This window comes from Taurulus bubalis, assembly GCF_910589615.1.
Source record: "Taurulus bubalis genome assembly, chromosome: 2".
Classification (NCBI taxonomy): domain Eukaryota; kingdom Metazoa; phylum Chordata; class Actinopteri; order Perciformes; family Cottidae; genus Taurulus; species Taurulus bubalis.
The window spans coordinates 472,501-488,471 of NC_136590.1; the positions used below are offsets into that span (position 1 = coordinate 472,501).

The 15,971-nt window shown below is 41.4% G+C and overlaps 4 protein-coding genes across 4 annotated transcripts in view; 3 read left to right on the plus strand and 1 right to left on the minus strand.

Annotated features, from left to right (window-relative positions):
- The window catches only part of apbb3 (amyloid beta (A4) precursor protein-binding, family B, member 3), a gene marked incomplete at its 3' end in the record, with an annotated part of 14,579 nt that extends 13,709 nt beyond the window's left edge, over positions 1-870 (plus strand). The window contains exons 11-13 of the mRNA XM_079236912.1: positions 1-116; positions 196-375; positions 661-870. Coding sequence (XP_079093038.1) covers positions 1-116; positions 196-375; positions 661-870 — 506 coding nt within the window. The remainder of the gene's footprint in view (positions 117-195; positions 376-660) is intronic.
- A 1,841-nt stretch (positions 871-2,711) lies between these two features.
- LOC306753554 (histone H2A-like) lies at positions 2,712-3,594 on the minus strand. The gene has a single exon (XM_079237438.1). The coding sequence runs from the start codon at positions 3,579-3,581 to the stop codon at positions 3,198-3,200; it is 384 nt and encodes a 127-aa protein (XP_079093564.1). The 5' UTR covers positions 3,582-3,594; the 3' UTR covers positions 2,712-3,197.
- Positions 3,595-6,924: 3,330 nt separating this feature from the next.
- LOC306753087 (uncharacterized protein) lies at positions 6,925-12,198 on the plus strand (the record flags this gene model as incomplete). Its single annotated transcript, XM_079236924.1, has 3 exons — positions 6,925-7,113; positions 9,589-9,672; positions 11,506-12,198. The coding sequence occupies 3 exons, from the start codon at positions 6,925-6,927 to the stop codon at positions 12,196-12,198; spliced, it is 966 nt and encodes a 321-aa protein (XP_079093050.1).
- Positions 12,199-13,227: 1,029 nt separating this feature from the next.
- On the plus strand, positions 13,228-13,638 carry LOC306753553 (histone H3.2; the record flags this gene model as incomplete). Its single annotated transcript, XM_079237437.1, has 1 exon — positions 13,228-13,638. The coding sequence occupies one exon, from the start codon at positions 13,228-13,230 to the stop codon at positions 13,636-13,638; it is 411 nt and encodes a 136-aa protein (XP_079093563.1).
- Between the last annotated feature and the right edge of the window lie 2,333 nt (positions 13,639-15,971).

The following is a 15,971-nucleotide window of genomic DNA, read 5'->3' on the forward strand; positions in this document are numbered from 1 at the left end:
GTATGGAGGTGTTGAATCGAGCAATAGAAAGCATCATGAACTCCACCGACGGAGACGAGTGGCAGCCGGCCGTGATCCGCGTCACCGACAACGTCCTGTCCCTGTGGCGGGGAGAGGTAAACCCTGTTAGTGCACCTGGGAGGTGTGGGCAGGGCGGAGCTTACTCTGTTCCTCTCTCTCATTGGATCCTGACAGGAAGGGGAGAAGCCTCTCTGGGAGTGTCAGGTACGTTTCCTCACCTTCCTGGGCGTCGGCCACAACTGCCACACCTTCGCCGTGATCGCAGACGGCGGCACGCAGAGGTTCGAGTGTCACGTGTTCTGGTGCGAACCAGACGCCGGAGTCCTGTCTGAGGCGGTCCAGGCGGCCTGTATGGTGAGTAGCACACCTTGACAGGTATGGTGAGTAGCACCTGGACAGATCTAGTGAGTAGCACACCTGGACAGATCTAGTGAGTAGCACAGCTGGACAGGGCTAGTGAGTAGCACACCTGGACAGGGCTAGTGAGTAGCACACCTGGACAGGTATGGTGAGTAGCACCTGGACAGATATGGTGAGTAGCACACCTGGACAGGTATGCTCTCCTTCATAACTAGGAACCTGTGAACACCTGCACTCTGCAAGTCTACCTGTTTAAACGGACTCCTTCCTGTACACTAGGTCCAGTATCAGAAGTGTCTGGTGGCTCAGACTCCTCCTCCGAGGACCAAGTCGTGGCGTGCGGCTTCGTCAAAGGTCAAAAGGGCAAACTCCATGGACGCCTTCCCTGCTCTCTCCTCCCGTCACCATGGGAACAGCAGCGGCAGCACGAGGAAGGGGATGCTGGCGTTCTTTGAAACTTTTCGTAAACAGGCCGCCACCTCACAATAAGGGGGTGGGGTCAACAGAGACAGGTGTCATCAGCTCACAATGAGGGGGCGGGGCCACCGGAGACAGGTGTCATAATGCTCCTAATGAAGGGACGGGGCCACCGGAGACAGGTGTCATCATGCTCCTAATGAGGGGGCGGGGCCACCAGAGACAGTTGTCATCATGCTCCTAATGAGGGGGCGGGGCCACCGGAGACAGGTGTCATAATGCTCCTCCTCCAGGACTCGTTTCCTCTCGTCTCCTCTCATCTCCCGTTGTCTCTCGTCTCCTCTCGTCTTTCGTTGCCTCCTCTCGTCTCTCGTTGCCTCCTCTCGTCTTTCGTCTCCCGCTATTGGACCAGAAATTCTCCTTTTTGAACTCTCAGCAGCCGTTGGTTAGCTTAGCTTAGCTTAGTTTTAAGGATGCTAACGTGATGCGTGAAGCTAACGTGGGTTCCCCGTCACAGCTTATATTCTACTTCTCAGGATGACGAGTCATGAATAATAATGTTGATGCATCTTCAAACTGACGGGAACTCAGAGAAGAAGAAGCGCTGCAGTAAGTCCTCCTGACCACAAGAGGGCAGACTCTTCTTCTTCTTCTTCGTGGTCACAGCTGCTCACAAGCTCCACGACACAGACAAGTGTATTTCTATGTCGGTATAATATTGAGCAGAAATATTAAAATATATAACATCTAAATGTTGCAAGAAGTTTAGGAGAAAAAGGCTGTCATGTTTGGAGAAAAATCATCTGGTAAAAAAGTTGCAATAATTAGAGAAAAAGTTTTTAAAATCATAGACCTCATTTTTTTACTGGAGCATTACAACTAATTCCCCAAGATTAAAAAATTATGACTTTTTCTTCAACCTTGGTGTTTGAAAGGTTTTTCAGGTTCCTATAAATATAATAATATAATACATCTATAATCATATGAAAGTACTTTAGACGACTCTACAGCGTTTGAATGGTGCGTTCAAGGAACAGTCCGACGGTCAGTGAACGCACCACCAACAGACCTGGGTTGTTACCATGACGAGGAGTACAAGCTGCCTCGTGATTGGCTGAAGCCATTGTAGATAGACGCTTTATTGTGTTCAATGTCAGTCGGGAAATCTCAGCGTCTTCATGTCTGTATATCTGAAATACTTTGACCCAAAACTAACCGATGATGTCATGTAGAAATGAACCAAAAATAAACAAGTTACTGAGTTCTGATGAGTGTTCTCCTGTTTTAAAGTAGACGCAAACTTGCTTCATTCTAACATGCTACATGCTACATGCTTAATTCTAACATGCTACATGCTAAATGCTTAATTCTAACATGCTACATGCTAAATGCTTAATTCTAACATGCTACATGCTAAATGCTTCATTCTAACATGCTACATGCTAAATGCTTCATTCTAACATGCTACATGTTAACATGCAAAATGCTTAACTCTAACATGCTATATGATAACATGCTTAATTCTAGCATGCTACATGTAGCCTGTTCAAGACGACAGCGATGTTGATCTCTGATGGCACGTTTTTTAACTACTGATACTTAGTTTCACACAAGAAGTACTCTGAACTACTAACTATATAGTTCAGTGATAATTAGTCTAGCTGCTTCTATAGTTTAATGTTCTACTTGTCAGGTAATATATTAATATTTACTGAACTGAAACTATTATTTTAAATTGGTTAAATATTGAAGGAACTAGATTTCATACACAGAGTTGAGCCAAATATACAAAGAAGTTTATATTTATTATATAATATAAATATTTATATTATCTGAACCTATAATGATCCAAGTTGTTTTTAATGTATTTTCTCCACTAATAGTTATTAGTTTAACGTTTAGAGGACGGTAACTTTCATATTTCTACAATTCACTTGTTTCACCAACAAATTCAATTCATTTTTTTTGTATAGCCCAACATCACAAACACAAGTTTGCCTCAGAGCTTTACAATCTGTAACATGACATCCTGTCCCGGGACCTCACATCGGATCAGGAACAACCATTTATATACAACAACTATGAACACATCTATTTAATAAAACATTTAAAATTAAATGAAGTATTTCTCTTTATCTCGTTTGCAGTGTTAAAATCATGAATTATTTAAGGAAGTTAACATTTGTTATTTTGTTAAAAAGATCAGAAGTGTTGCAATTTATATACAACACTTCTGGTGCAACGTCATATATGAATAATAGATTAATATTGAGCTCATAAATAACACTGACAGACTTAAAGCAAACATGAATAAGTCCGTGTATCCACAGGATCTCTCTTCAGGAGTGTGGTGGCTCTTAAAAGAGCCGTTGGTGTGGTCGTCGTCTCGGTCACGCGCTCTACTTCTTGGCGGCCTTCTCGGTCTTCTTGGGCAGCAGCACCGCCTGGATGTTGGGCAGCACGCCGCCCTGAGCGATGGTCACTCCGCCCAGCAGCTTGTTGAGCTCCTCGTCGTTGCGGACGGCCAGCTGCAGGTGACGGGGGATGATCCTGGTCTTCTTGTTGTCGCGGGCAGCGTTCCCGGCCAGCTCCAGGATCTCAGCGGTCAGGTACTCCAGCACCGCCGCCAGGTACACCGGAGCTCCGGCGCCGACACGCTGGGCGTAGTTACCCTTCCTCAGGTGTCTGTGGACACGGCCGACGGGGAACTGGAGCCCGGCCCTGGAGGACCTGGTCTTGGCCTTCGCTCTGGTCTTACCGGCTCCCTTTCCACGTCCAGACATCTTTGCTTCTTGCTTTCTGAGTCGCTCACAGAGGAGAGTGTCTTCATGGCGGCGCCGGCGGGCTTATATACAACCACGCTGCTCTCTGATTGGTCAGAGAGAGCGGAGCTGCGGTCGTCCAATCAGAGAAGAGCTCCTTTCAGATTCATGTTTTCACTGTGACGCTTCTGCTCGGCGCCAAAAGAGTTTCAGAATACTTCTCCTCTCAAAGCGTATTAATCATTTATAAGATAATTATAATTACTTCTACTGCAGTAGTTCAGCTGCTAAACTTCATAACTGCAGTACTTTTAGCAGGAATCTTCCTCCGTTGTTATAGTTATATTTCACAGATTACAGGGTTCAGCCGCTGTACACCGAGCACCCTCTGATCCATACTTCTCTAATGTAATCAATCATTTACTGTGATCTATATACTTGTCTAATGTAATTAATAACTTAGTGTGATCTATATACTTCTAATGTAATCAATAACTTACTGTGATCTTTATATCAAAGCCTTCTGCAGGTCAGTGTAAATGCCAATAGAATACTCATCATGTTCTTTGTTATTCCTTCCACATCTCCATTAGTGCACAGTAGTTCTATTTGTCCTAATAATTTATTTTTACTTAAAAGAGATCCAATTTTTGCACAAATAGTTTCTCTAATATTTTAGAAAATTGAGGAAGAAGGGATATTGGTCTATAATTATCCATGTAACGCTTATCTCCATTTTTAAATATTGGTATTACCTTTGCAGTTTTCATTTTATTATGAAAAATACCTTTTTGAAAAGACTGATTACATTTATAGGTCAGAGGTCCTGCAATACAATCAATTACTTTAATGATCACCATATCAATAGAAAATATATCAGAAGATCTTTTTTCTTTTGAAGTTTTTTACAATTTCAATGATTTCAGCTTCATTCACCGCTCAAAGGAACATGACAATTAAATTATCCTCAAGAATGTTATCAAACTAATCTTTTTGTTATCAGGCACAAGTATTTTTTGGCCAGAGTCGTTCCAACATAATCTGATTGATTACTTTCCAAGTCCTTTAATATTGATTGCACTATCCTCTAGTATTTTATTATAGTACTCCTTCTTCTGTTATCTCATAATGGAAGTCAGTTTATTCTTATAAAACTCATATTTTCCCTCACTTTCATTGGTTCTCAGTTGTAAATATTTCTTTTAAAGTACATTTTTCTTTTTACTCTTTGTAGACTTTTAGTCACCGTGTCTTTCCTGTACCCTTTACCCTGCAGCTGCTAATAGGACAATGCTTATTGTATAACTCCAAACATATGAAAACAATGCATCATAGGCCTGGTTATGATCTTCATACTCCTCATCCCAGCTGTTGTTTTAAGTTCCATCTTGAAGCCTCAGTTCTCTCAGCTGTTCTTATTCTGAGGAAAATGATCACTGATTTCAGTTCAAAACAAACCACTTGTTACTTGGTCATTTGTAAAAATGTTATCAATAAGTGATCACTTTCCTTAGTTATCCTACCAGGTTTATCAATGAGAGGCCAGAGACCAAAGCTAAACAATGCATAACACAAATCTGTTGATAATTTGTGTTCGTTCCATTTTAACAGTCAATATTTAACAGATGACGTATTGATATTCCTCCATAACCATAAACAATGAATTCCCTCCGTGCTGTAAATAATCTGTGAATGTGGTAGATCTCTGGCTATAAGATCAATGTGGGTCAATCTACCGCCCTGCCACTAGGGGGCAGTAGAGCCCCGGATGACACAGTGAGAGTCTGTCATTGGACATCAATGCATAGTGCACTTTATACACGGAGCAATACTAGTGTCATGTGTTTGTGCAATACTATTTCGTGCCTTATTTTCATGTATGTTTGACCTTGGGTTCATTGTAATGCTGTGTGAGGAGGACCAGCAGAATACGCTTCACATCGTACAGAATAGCTGTTGTCTGTGCGTATGACAGTAAAACACAATAGACTCCTAGAATGTTGACGTTCTGGGCCGAGCAACCGGCTTCAATTATTAATTAAATAACTTTTTTTTGTTTCATATGAAATCAAACTACCCCTTTTATACACTTTTCAAATACAAAAAAAACACATTTAGTTTGGCTCAAAATGAGGTGAAAGGTCAAAAGGAGGTCGTTCCAAACAGAAAAGGAGAGACGATCAACACGGACATTGAAGAATATTTAGTGTTCCGAGTATGAATTATGTTTACACATTAAACCAGGAGATGCACTCTGAGCCGGTTTCAGTGCAACGGTTCAATAAGTCGTTACATAATTTAAGGAAAATATGTTAATGTGAAAATAAAAAATACATTTCTAAAATATTGCTCTTTGTTGGACTTGAATGTTAAAGTTTGAGACCTGATTTGAAACAGGAAGTAAAGTAATAAGTCAATATCAGCTACTGATGTGATATTTAAGCAATAAGGTACTCAAGGCAGTACTGTGTCTACAATAATGTACTGTTCAAGGGTGCTGTTAGCAAACCCTTGAACAGTACATTGTTGTAGACACAGTACTGCCTCGAGTACCTTATTGCTTTTATAATACGGGTACCTGTGACTTTATAAATAGTAATAGTCAGCTCCCTTTCAGCACAAAATCGTTGTAGCCACCAAACCTTGTGTATCGCATTTCACATTTTGGACACCTGGAGGGTAAAACTCCCGCAAGCCAGGCAGTACACTTGGGTGAGGGTCAGAAACGACAAAGTGCAGCTAGGTTGGACAGGATTTACATCCCTAAAAGTCTCAGCTCCAGGATAAAAAGTAGCACTATAAATCCAGTCGGGTTCGCCGACCATCACCTCGTCAGTTTAGGCTTGATGACCTCCCCAGGTGAAAGGGTTAACTCCTACTGGCATTTTACTAATACAATTCTGCAGGGCAGCACTTTTTGTCAGGCTTTTGAGGTTCTTTGGCAGCAGTGGAAAGCTGAAAAAGTTTGTTTCGGTTCTCTGAAACAATGGAGGGAGGAAAGGTACCTCAAACGGCACCGCGGTAATACAGGCTGCAGTTAAGGACCTTGAAGCCAACATAAAGGACATTGAGGAAGGGTTTCAGAGAGACCCGGATCCCAGAGTGGGCCAACTGCTGAAGGAGAGGAGGATGGAGTTGAGCTCCTTCCTACAAGAGAGAGCGAAGGGAGCTCTGGTTCGGGCTCGGTTTCTCCAGGTGAAAGACATGGATGCCCCAAGCTCGTTCTTCTTCAATTTGGAGAGATCGACGGCGCAGAGGAGGCGGATGACCTGTCTGAAGCTCCCAGGAGGCAGGATAACCACCGACCAGAGGGAGATGAGGACCCATGCATGGATTACTACGCTGCTCTTTTTGAGGAGGAGCAATGCTGCCAAGAGAGCCGCAAGCAGCTCCTGGAGGGGCTTCCACAGCTCAGCCCAGAGGAGATGCTACGCTGGAGGAGCCGACTGCTGCCGTGAACCAGATGGCTGCAGGAAGGACTCCGGGAATCGACGGCCTCTCCACGGATTTTGTGAAAAAGTTCTGGAACACTATCGGTTCGGACTTCCATGCTGTCTTGATGGAATGTTTTGAAACAGGATCGCTTCCTGTTTCCTGCCAGCGAGCAGTGCTCTCTTGAAGTGACTATGTAGACTGTAGTGATGAAGTGACTATGTAGACTGTAATGATGAAGTGACTATGTAGACTGTAATGATGAAGTGACTATGTAGACTGTAATGATGAAGTGACTATGTAGACTGTAATGATGAAGTGACTATGTAGACTGTAATGATGAAGTGACTATGTAGACTGTAGTAATGAAGTGACTATGTAGACTGTAATGATGAAGTGACTATGTAGACTGTAGTAATGAAGTGACTATGTAGACTGTAATGATGAAGTGACTATGTAGACTGTAATGATGAAGTGACTATGTAGACTGTAATGATGAAGTGACTATGTAGACTGTAATGATGAAGTGACTATGTAGACTGTAATGATGAAGTGACTATGTAGACTGTAATGATGAAGTGACTATGTAGACTGTAGTAATGAAGTGACTATGTAGACTGTAATGATGAAGTGACTATGTAGACTGTAGTAATGAAGTGACTATGTAGACTGTAATGATGAAGTGACTATGTAGACTGTAATGATGAAGTGACTATGTAATGAAGTGACTATGTAGACTGTAATAATAAAGCTATTATGTAGACTGTAATAATAAAGCTATTATGTAGACTGTAATAATGACGCTACTGTGTAGACGTGACGACATATTTAAGGATTGTTATGATAAACTTGTGATAACCAGATCTCCATCAGTTTCATGTGTAAACAGGATTCCTGTAGAAAAACTCTTGAATAAGTAAACAAATGAGATAAAAGATCAGTTGTAGAATAATATAATAAACGTCATGAACTAGGGCTGCAACTAACGATTATTTTAATAATCGAATAATCGGTTGATTATTTTTTCGATTAATTGATAAATCAGATAAAAAAATGTTTTTATCAAAAAAGCGTTAATTTCCAACCCTTTATTCAAAAACAGAAGTGACAGTGCAAAACATCTTGAACATCCCTGAGCTGTTAATTAAAACAACAAAATGGACTAACACTAAAAACATACACATGTATGCTTTACATCTGCCAAATGTGAGCCCTTTTTACTGTAATTGATCCCTCCAGAGGCTGCATTTACATACCCTGCTTTATCAATATGTATGAAATACTGGACATAAGAGCGTCCTCTTCCTTAAACTCTTTCATTCTGGGTCTCTTTTGACCACGACGTCACGTTGTTGGCTGAACCCAACGACGTGATTTGCTTCATTCTACTTTGAGTAAAAAAAAAAAAAAAACCTGCAGCCAGATCCTCCGGTGAGCCGGTTTAACGTTAACGAGTGACTGGTGAACTGAACCAGACCGGGGGGTGACGGCATGTTTCATCACGTTACGTTTTTTTACAAGCAAGACTGAACTGTAACGGAACATAACGGAACTTTAACGACAATACACAACCAAACACGTTAGCTAACGCGATAGCAAGCTGACTAGCTTCCATTAGAAACAAGTTGGAGGAACATGAAGACGCTGATTGGCCAAGACTCGACTTGTCAAAGATCTTCTATTTTTGAGAAGATCACGACCTCAGCTTTTCTCGTGTCTCACTCCAATCTCAGAAACGCTGCTGGCCAGTTGCTCTGCTCCGCTCTTTTTCTTCTTCTCCGCGACTTATTGCCTGGCGTAATAATCGCGCGACACAACGAATCGATAATGTAATTCGTTGCCAACACTTTTGATAATCGATTTTTATCGATTTTATCGATTCGTTGTTGCAGCCCTATCATGAACCTTTTGTCTCGTTCTGAACTCATGTATAGTTTCTATTGAACAATGTAATGAGTTATAATTATGTAATGCAGAGAGAAACATGTATTATTGTTATATTATGTATTATTTATAATTCATTCAAGCTACATCTAAAAAGAACAATGTGATAATGATCACAACATTATCTCATATTTAATTTCACAAGTATATGTTCAATGTGTTGAGGTCAAACAAAGGGGATTTTCTTATTACTTAAATCTATAGAGACAATGTTTACCTTTGATTTTCTCTCAAAACAGTTTGATCTAACTGCATACGCTTCAGTTTCTCAGTTGCCACTTTATTAGGTATACACCTATCACAATGTTCAAAGTTAGAAGGTCTTGGTTCTTTGTTCTCCACATCTACACACATCAGAATATTATAATCACCTCAGAGTAGTAATCCAGTTCAACATCTTCAATGATAATGACCTCAATATTAAAAAGTAACCCTCAACTTGCAATTGATATGTGATGATGAGCTCACACATGTATGTTCTGTTTTACAATGACCTTATTGTGAAACTGTAAATGGAGTAACAGTCTGGCTCTGTCCTGACACAACATGTTAGATCCCACATGGATCACACAGCTGGAACATGTTGGGTTTGACAGCTAGTTTTAGATCAGTGCATGATCTTTACTCATAATGGTTATGTTTGTCCTTTTAGGCTCCCAGCACCCCGATCACCCACATCCCCATGGTGATCAATGGTGCCTTGAGGGATCCAGGATCACCTCTAGTTGACTTTGATGTAAGAAGAAGTATAAAGTATCTCTGTCTCATCTCTTCTACCTTGTATGCATTGGATGACCAACATACAACCACATTTATTCCTCCAGTAGTGTCAACAGCTACTGGCTTCATAGTTTCATTGATAATAATTCAGATGACCAGCCGGTTAATTAGAAATAAGATATTGATCAATACTCAAGTGCTCGAAAAACATTATTTATGTAGCAATGCTTTATTTATTTAACTTGTTTTAAAAGGTATTAATATTATAAACGTGACTCGGTTCAGATCATTATCTCTGGTCAGTGTTGGTGAACTGAACCCTTTTTAACTAAACATCTTTTTAACTAAACATCTGACGCTTCTCAACCACTACTGATAACAATACCCTGCTTCATCTACTTCATACAATCAAGGCAACTTTGTGCATACATTTATTACATAGAATAAGCAATGCTGGCTTTTGTATGAATAACTTCATTTTTTGTATGCAGCGAATCAATTTTCAAGTAAAGTCAACTTCATTTTGCAAGTTAATTCAACTTAAATTTCCTTGTACATTTAAGTTGAATTAATGTACAAAATCAAGATTGCGTTACTTGAAACGTCAAGTAACGTAATCTGAAAAATGTAGTACACTTTGCTTTTAATAAAATGAGTTGACTTAACCTAAACAATGAAGTTAGCGAAACCTTAAAAGAAAAATTTGTTACGTACAAAACTGAGAAATTCATACAAAAACCAGCTTTGCTTCTTCTATAATTGTCATCATCTCACATCTGTCAAATATAAAAAACAGAATACATCTGCAGGGATTATTTTGATGAAGACCTACATACTACATTTCTGTTTAAAAAGGGGCTGCTGATTCATTAAGCATGAACTTTATCATAAAGACAAGTTTGCGCCGCATTACATTAGGATTGTATGTTCATATTATTGGCCTGTTTCTTGATCAATACTGATTAGAATTGATTGAGGAGTACTTCATATATAAATAACACCACGTTAAAGAAGCAACACCTCCAGGTACCTTTCATTAGTCCTGTCCTTGGTGTTGGTGCTCAGCATCACATTCAACATGTTCACATATCTAAAGCAGCATTTGTCTTCACGTTCATTTAAAATATAATATAAATCTACAATCTGTTTAAAGGGAGTTAACTCTTCAAAAAAACTGCCATCAGTTATTAATTATGAATATTTATATTATGAATATTGTGTTAATAAGATCTCAGGCTGCAGGAGAATAACCAACGTGTTTATGGAACCTTTATATAAGGTTCTTTATACTTAAAATAAATGTTCACATTGACCACTTTATGACCGTTAATATGATCCCAGCGGATCTACCTGAGACAGGTAACCGCCCAGATCCACCCGCGCACACCTGTGTGTTTACTGCCGCCGACAACTGCTCGGATTCGGACCCAACACGTCTCGGCACCGCGGTGACTTCCGTGCGGTCGCGTCCTCGCGAGTCTCCGTTAACCGGACCGCCGCCGGCAGGTGTCCACCGGAACACTTTGACCCGTTTTTAGAGCCCAAATGTGGAGGAAACGCGCTGCGAGTTGCACAAAGTGAGCGTGAATCCGAGCGGTTTGGAGCCTCCCGGGAGCAAATAAACGAGTCCTCGGGGCCGAAGGCGAGCTCAGTGTGGAGGGGAAAGTGTCCTCTCGCTGCGGAAACAACGGCTGTGTTTAAAAACGGGTCTCTTGTGTGGATTTTATCCCCAAAACGGTGGAAGAGAAAACACAAGTGTCGCCATGTTTCAGCAGCTCGGCGGAGCGGCTGTGCCGGTTGACTCTCCACGGTTCTCATGTGCTTTATAAGAGCCGCCTCCTGCCGTCAGACCGACACAAACGCATCCACAGCGGAGATGGCAGAAGAACCTCCAACAGCTCCCCCGGCAGCACCGGCCGCCGCCAAGGCCCCCAAGGCCGCCGCCAAGGCCCCCAAGGCCGCCGCCAAGGCCCCCAAGGCCGCCAAGCCTCCCAAATCCCCGAAGGAGAAGGCGGCGGCCCGTGCCGCTTCCAAAGTGGGACCGACCCTTCCGAAGCAGATCATCGATGCCGTGACTGAGTCCAGCGCCCGGAAAGGGATCTCTCTCGCGGGCATCAAGAAGGCGCTGGCTGCCGAGGGCATCGAAGTGGCCACGGCCAGGGGTCGCATCGTCTCCGCGGTGAATAAGATGGTGGCTAACGGGACTCTGATCCAGACTACCGGGTCAGGGGCCTCCGGCTCCTTCAAGCTCGCCAAGGCGGCGCCCAAAGCCAAACCGGTGAAGAAAGTGGTGAAGAAGGCCGCCGCCAAAGCCGCTGCCAAGACGCCGGTTAAGGTGGCTAAGAAAGCGGTGAAGAAGTCCCCGAAGAAAGCCGCCAAGAAGCCGGCGACCCCTAAGAAGTTAACCCCCAAGAAGGCTGCTCCCAAGAAGGCGACTCCTAAGAAGGCTGCCCTCAAGAAGGCTACCCCGAAGAAGGCACCTGCGAGGAAGGCTCCCGCGAAGAGGAAGGCGCCTGCCAAGAAAGCTGCAGCGAAAAAGTGAAGCGACTTCCCGCAGCACTAGTGCACCAAACGGCTCTTTTAAGAGCCACACACATCCATAAAGAGCTTTTCCCTTTGATATATAATGTGTATTTAGTTTAAAATGAGCCATTATTGTTTTATTATATAAACAATATTTACAGTTTATTACAGAACATTTGTTTTCAGACTAGTTTATAGATTTATTTTCCCTTTTCAGCTTTTTCTAAAAACAGTGAAGTGAAGCCCCAAAACTAAAAAGATTAATATTGGAAGTTAATATAATTATAATCTTCATCACTTAGCTTACATAAAGTCACTTGTAACTATAAAGTAAATACATAAGCAATGTGTTCATCATAAATATATATATATCTATATCTATATATATATATATATATATATATATATATATATATATATATATATATATATATATATATATATATATATATATATATATATATATAGATGCTTTTTTATTTATTTATGTGACTTTTCATGAGCAGGTGTCAAGTATTAAAACCAACACATTAAAATGTATGGAAGTATAATCAAGTATTTTCCCAGTGCTTTGTTGATCAGTTGATCATATTTAACACTAAAACACTGTCAACAAATATAATGTTATTAAAGTAATTAAGCATTCTGTACCAGTTATTAGATTTATGTTAGTTAAGTATAGTTATAGAAGAATGTTGCCATTTAAGATAAACAACAATCATGAAACGGAGTTAAAATGATTAAATCCAGTTTCTATTCATCCTGAATCGTATAAATATAATATTATAATAATATAATATAACATATTGACATGGTCTGAACTTTTCTCTCTTCTTGTCTTTTATTCATTCTGTTATTCAGCCGCTGTGTTTACGGGTGTACTTTGAATTCCTCTGGTCCAATCGCAGCGCAGCTACAGCGCGCGTGTCTCCCCGCTCGGACCAATCAGCGCCGCCCTGACTCCGGCAGCTCCTTTATAAAGCGTCTCTTCGCGCTCTCGAGGCATTCCTTCTTGATCCGTGAACCCGCAGCAGACCGAGCGACTACAATGGCCAGAACCAAGCAGACCGCCCGGAAGTCCACCGGAGGAAAAGCTCCCAGGAAGCAGCTGGCGACCAAAGCTGCCCGTAAGAGCGCCCCTGCCACCGGCGGAGTGAAGAAGCCCCACCGTTACAGGCCCGGCACCGTGGCTCTGAGGGAGATCCGCCGCTACCAGAAGTCCACCGAGCTGCTGATCCGCAAGCTGCCCTTCCAGCGCCTGGTGAGGGAGATCGCTCAGGACTTCAAGACCGACCTGCGCTTCCAGAGCTCCGCCGTCATGGCTCTGCAGGAGTCCAGCGAGGCTTACCTGGTCGGCCTGTTCGAGGACACCAACCTGTGCGCCATCCACGCCAAGAGGGTCACCATCATGCCCAAAGACATCCAGCTGGCCCGCCGCATCCGCGGGGAGAGGGCTTAGACCGACCCGCCTGTAGTGAACCCCAACGGCTCTTTTAAGAGCCACCACACCGCTGACTGAGCTGACGGTCCTGGTCCCCACTGTGATATTATGGAAATGTTTAATGTAGGAATTAGCTTCCATGTTTAAAACGAGGAGGGAGAAGGTGTTTAAATATAAATAAAGCATTACTTTATTTCTACTTCAGATTATTTTTGGTGCTTAATTTAATACCAACAATAATGTAAAATATACTTTAACACATTTAAAGTGAAACCACATACAGAAGCTGCACACTGTAACAAGATTACTGTAGAATTTACAGTAAGTTGCTGGCAGCAATTAACAAGTAGCTGCATTCTATTTTACAGTATGCTTACTGTAAAATTAATCACAGTACCTAAGAATACTGTACTCAGTAATAATCCAGTACCGTCATTATCACAGTAGTATATACTGATCACAGTAACTGTGTACAGCAAATCCTAGACTACTGTAACATGCATCACTGTATTCATTTTAATACTGTAAAATAATTACATACTGTAAAATGAAGACAGTTTTTTTCAACAAGTCATTTATTTTAATATTTCAACATTTTAAATAAAAAATTAACATTTTGTTTTTAGTTTGTAAAAAAAAAAGTTTTGTAAACAACATTTTTTATGGTATTCTTGAACATAAAACATTTTAAATGTTCCTCTTTCTTCAAGTTACTATGACAATTTAAATCTGTTTTAAAGTAATTTGACAGTAATCAGTAAAATTCAAGAACTGGGAGCAATAAAATATTCAGGTCAAGGAGGAAATGTATGAAAACAATTTGAACTGAAACAAGTAATTGTAGTTCAATAAAAAGTCCATGACTGACTTTACTGTATTGAACTGAATCCATGAACTGAGTCTCTACATGAACTGAGTCTCTACATGAACTGAGTCTCTTCATGAACTGAGTCTCTACATCAACTGAGTCTCTTCATCAACTGAAGTCTCTTCATGAACTGATTCTCTACATCAACTGAGTCTCTACATGAACTGAGTCTCTACATGAACTGAGTCTCTACATGAACTGAGTCTCTTCATGAACTGAGTCTCTTCATCAACTGAGTCTCTACATGAACTGAAGTCTCTTCATGAACTGAGTCTCTACATGAACTGAGTCTCTTCATGAACTGAGTCTTTTCATGAACTGGAGTCTCTTCATGAACTGAGTCTCGTCATGAACTGGAGTCTCTACATGAACTGAGTCTCTACATGAACTGAGTCTCTACATGAACTGAGTCTCTTCATCAACTGAAGTCTCTTCATGAACTGATTCTCTACATCAACTGAGTCTCTACATCAACTGAAGTCTCTTCATGAACTGGAGTCTCTACATCAACTGAGTCTCTACATCAACTGAGTCTCTTCATCAACTGAAGTCTCTTCATGAACTGATTCTCTACATCAACTGAGTCTCTACATCAACTGAAGTCTCTTCATGAACTGAGTCTCTACATCAACTGGAGTCTCTTCATGAACTGGAGTCTCTTCATGAACTGAGTCTCTACATCAACTGGAGTCTCTTCATCAACTGGAGTCTTTTCATCAACTGAGTCTCTACATCAACTGAGTCTCTACATCAACTGAGTCTCTACATGAACTGAGTCTCTACATGAACTGAGTCTCTTCATCAACTGAGTCTCTTCATCAACTGAGTCTCTACATCAACTGAGTCTCTACATCAACTGAGTCTCTACATGAACTGAGTCTCTACATGAACTGAGTCTCTACATGAACTGAGTCTCTTCATCAACTGAGTCTCTTCATCAACTGAGTCTCTACATCAACTGAGTCTCTACATCAACTGAGTCTCTACGTCAACTGAGTCTCTACGTCAACTGAGTCTCTACATGAACTGAGTCTCTACATGAACTGGGTCTCTTCATCAACTGGGTCTCTACATCAACTGAGTCTCTACATCAACTGAAGTCTCTTCATGAACTGGAGTCTCTACATCAACTGAAGTCTCTTCATCAACTGAAGTCTCTACATCAACTGAGTCTCTACATCAACTGAGTCTCTACATGAACTGAGTCTCTACATGAAGTGGAGTCTCTACATGAAGTGGAGTCTCTACATGAACTGAGTCTCTACATGAACTGGAGTCTCTTCATCAACTGGAGTCTCTTCATCAACTGAGTCTCTTCATGAACTGAGTCTCTACATCAACTGAGTCTCTACGTCAACTGAGTCTCTACATGAACTGAGTCTCTACATGAACTGGGTCTCTACATCAACTGAGTCTCTACATCAACTGAGTCTCTCCATGTACTGGATTCTCTTCATGAACTGAGTCTCTACATCAACTGAGT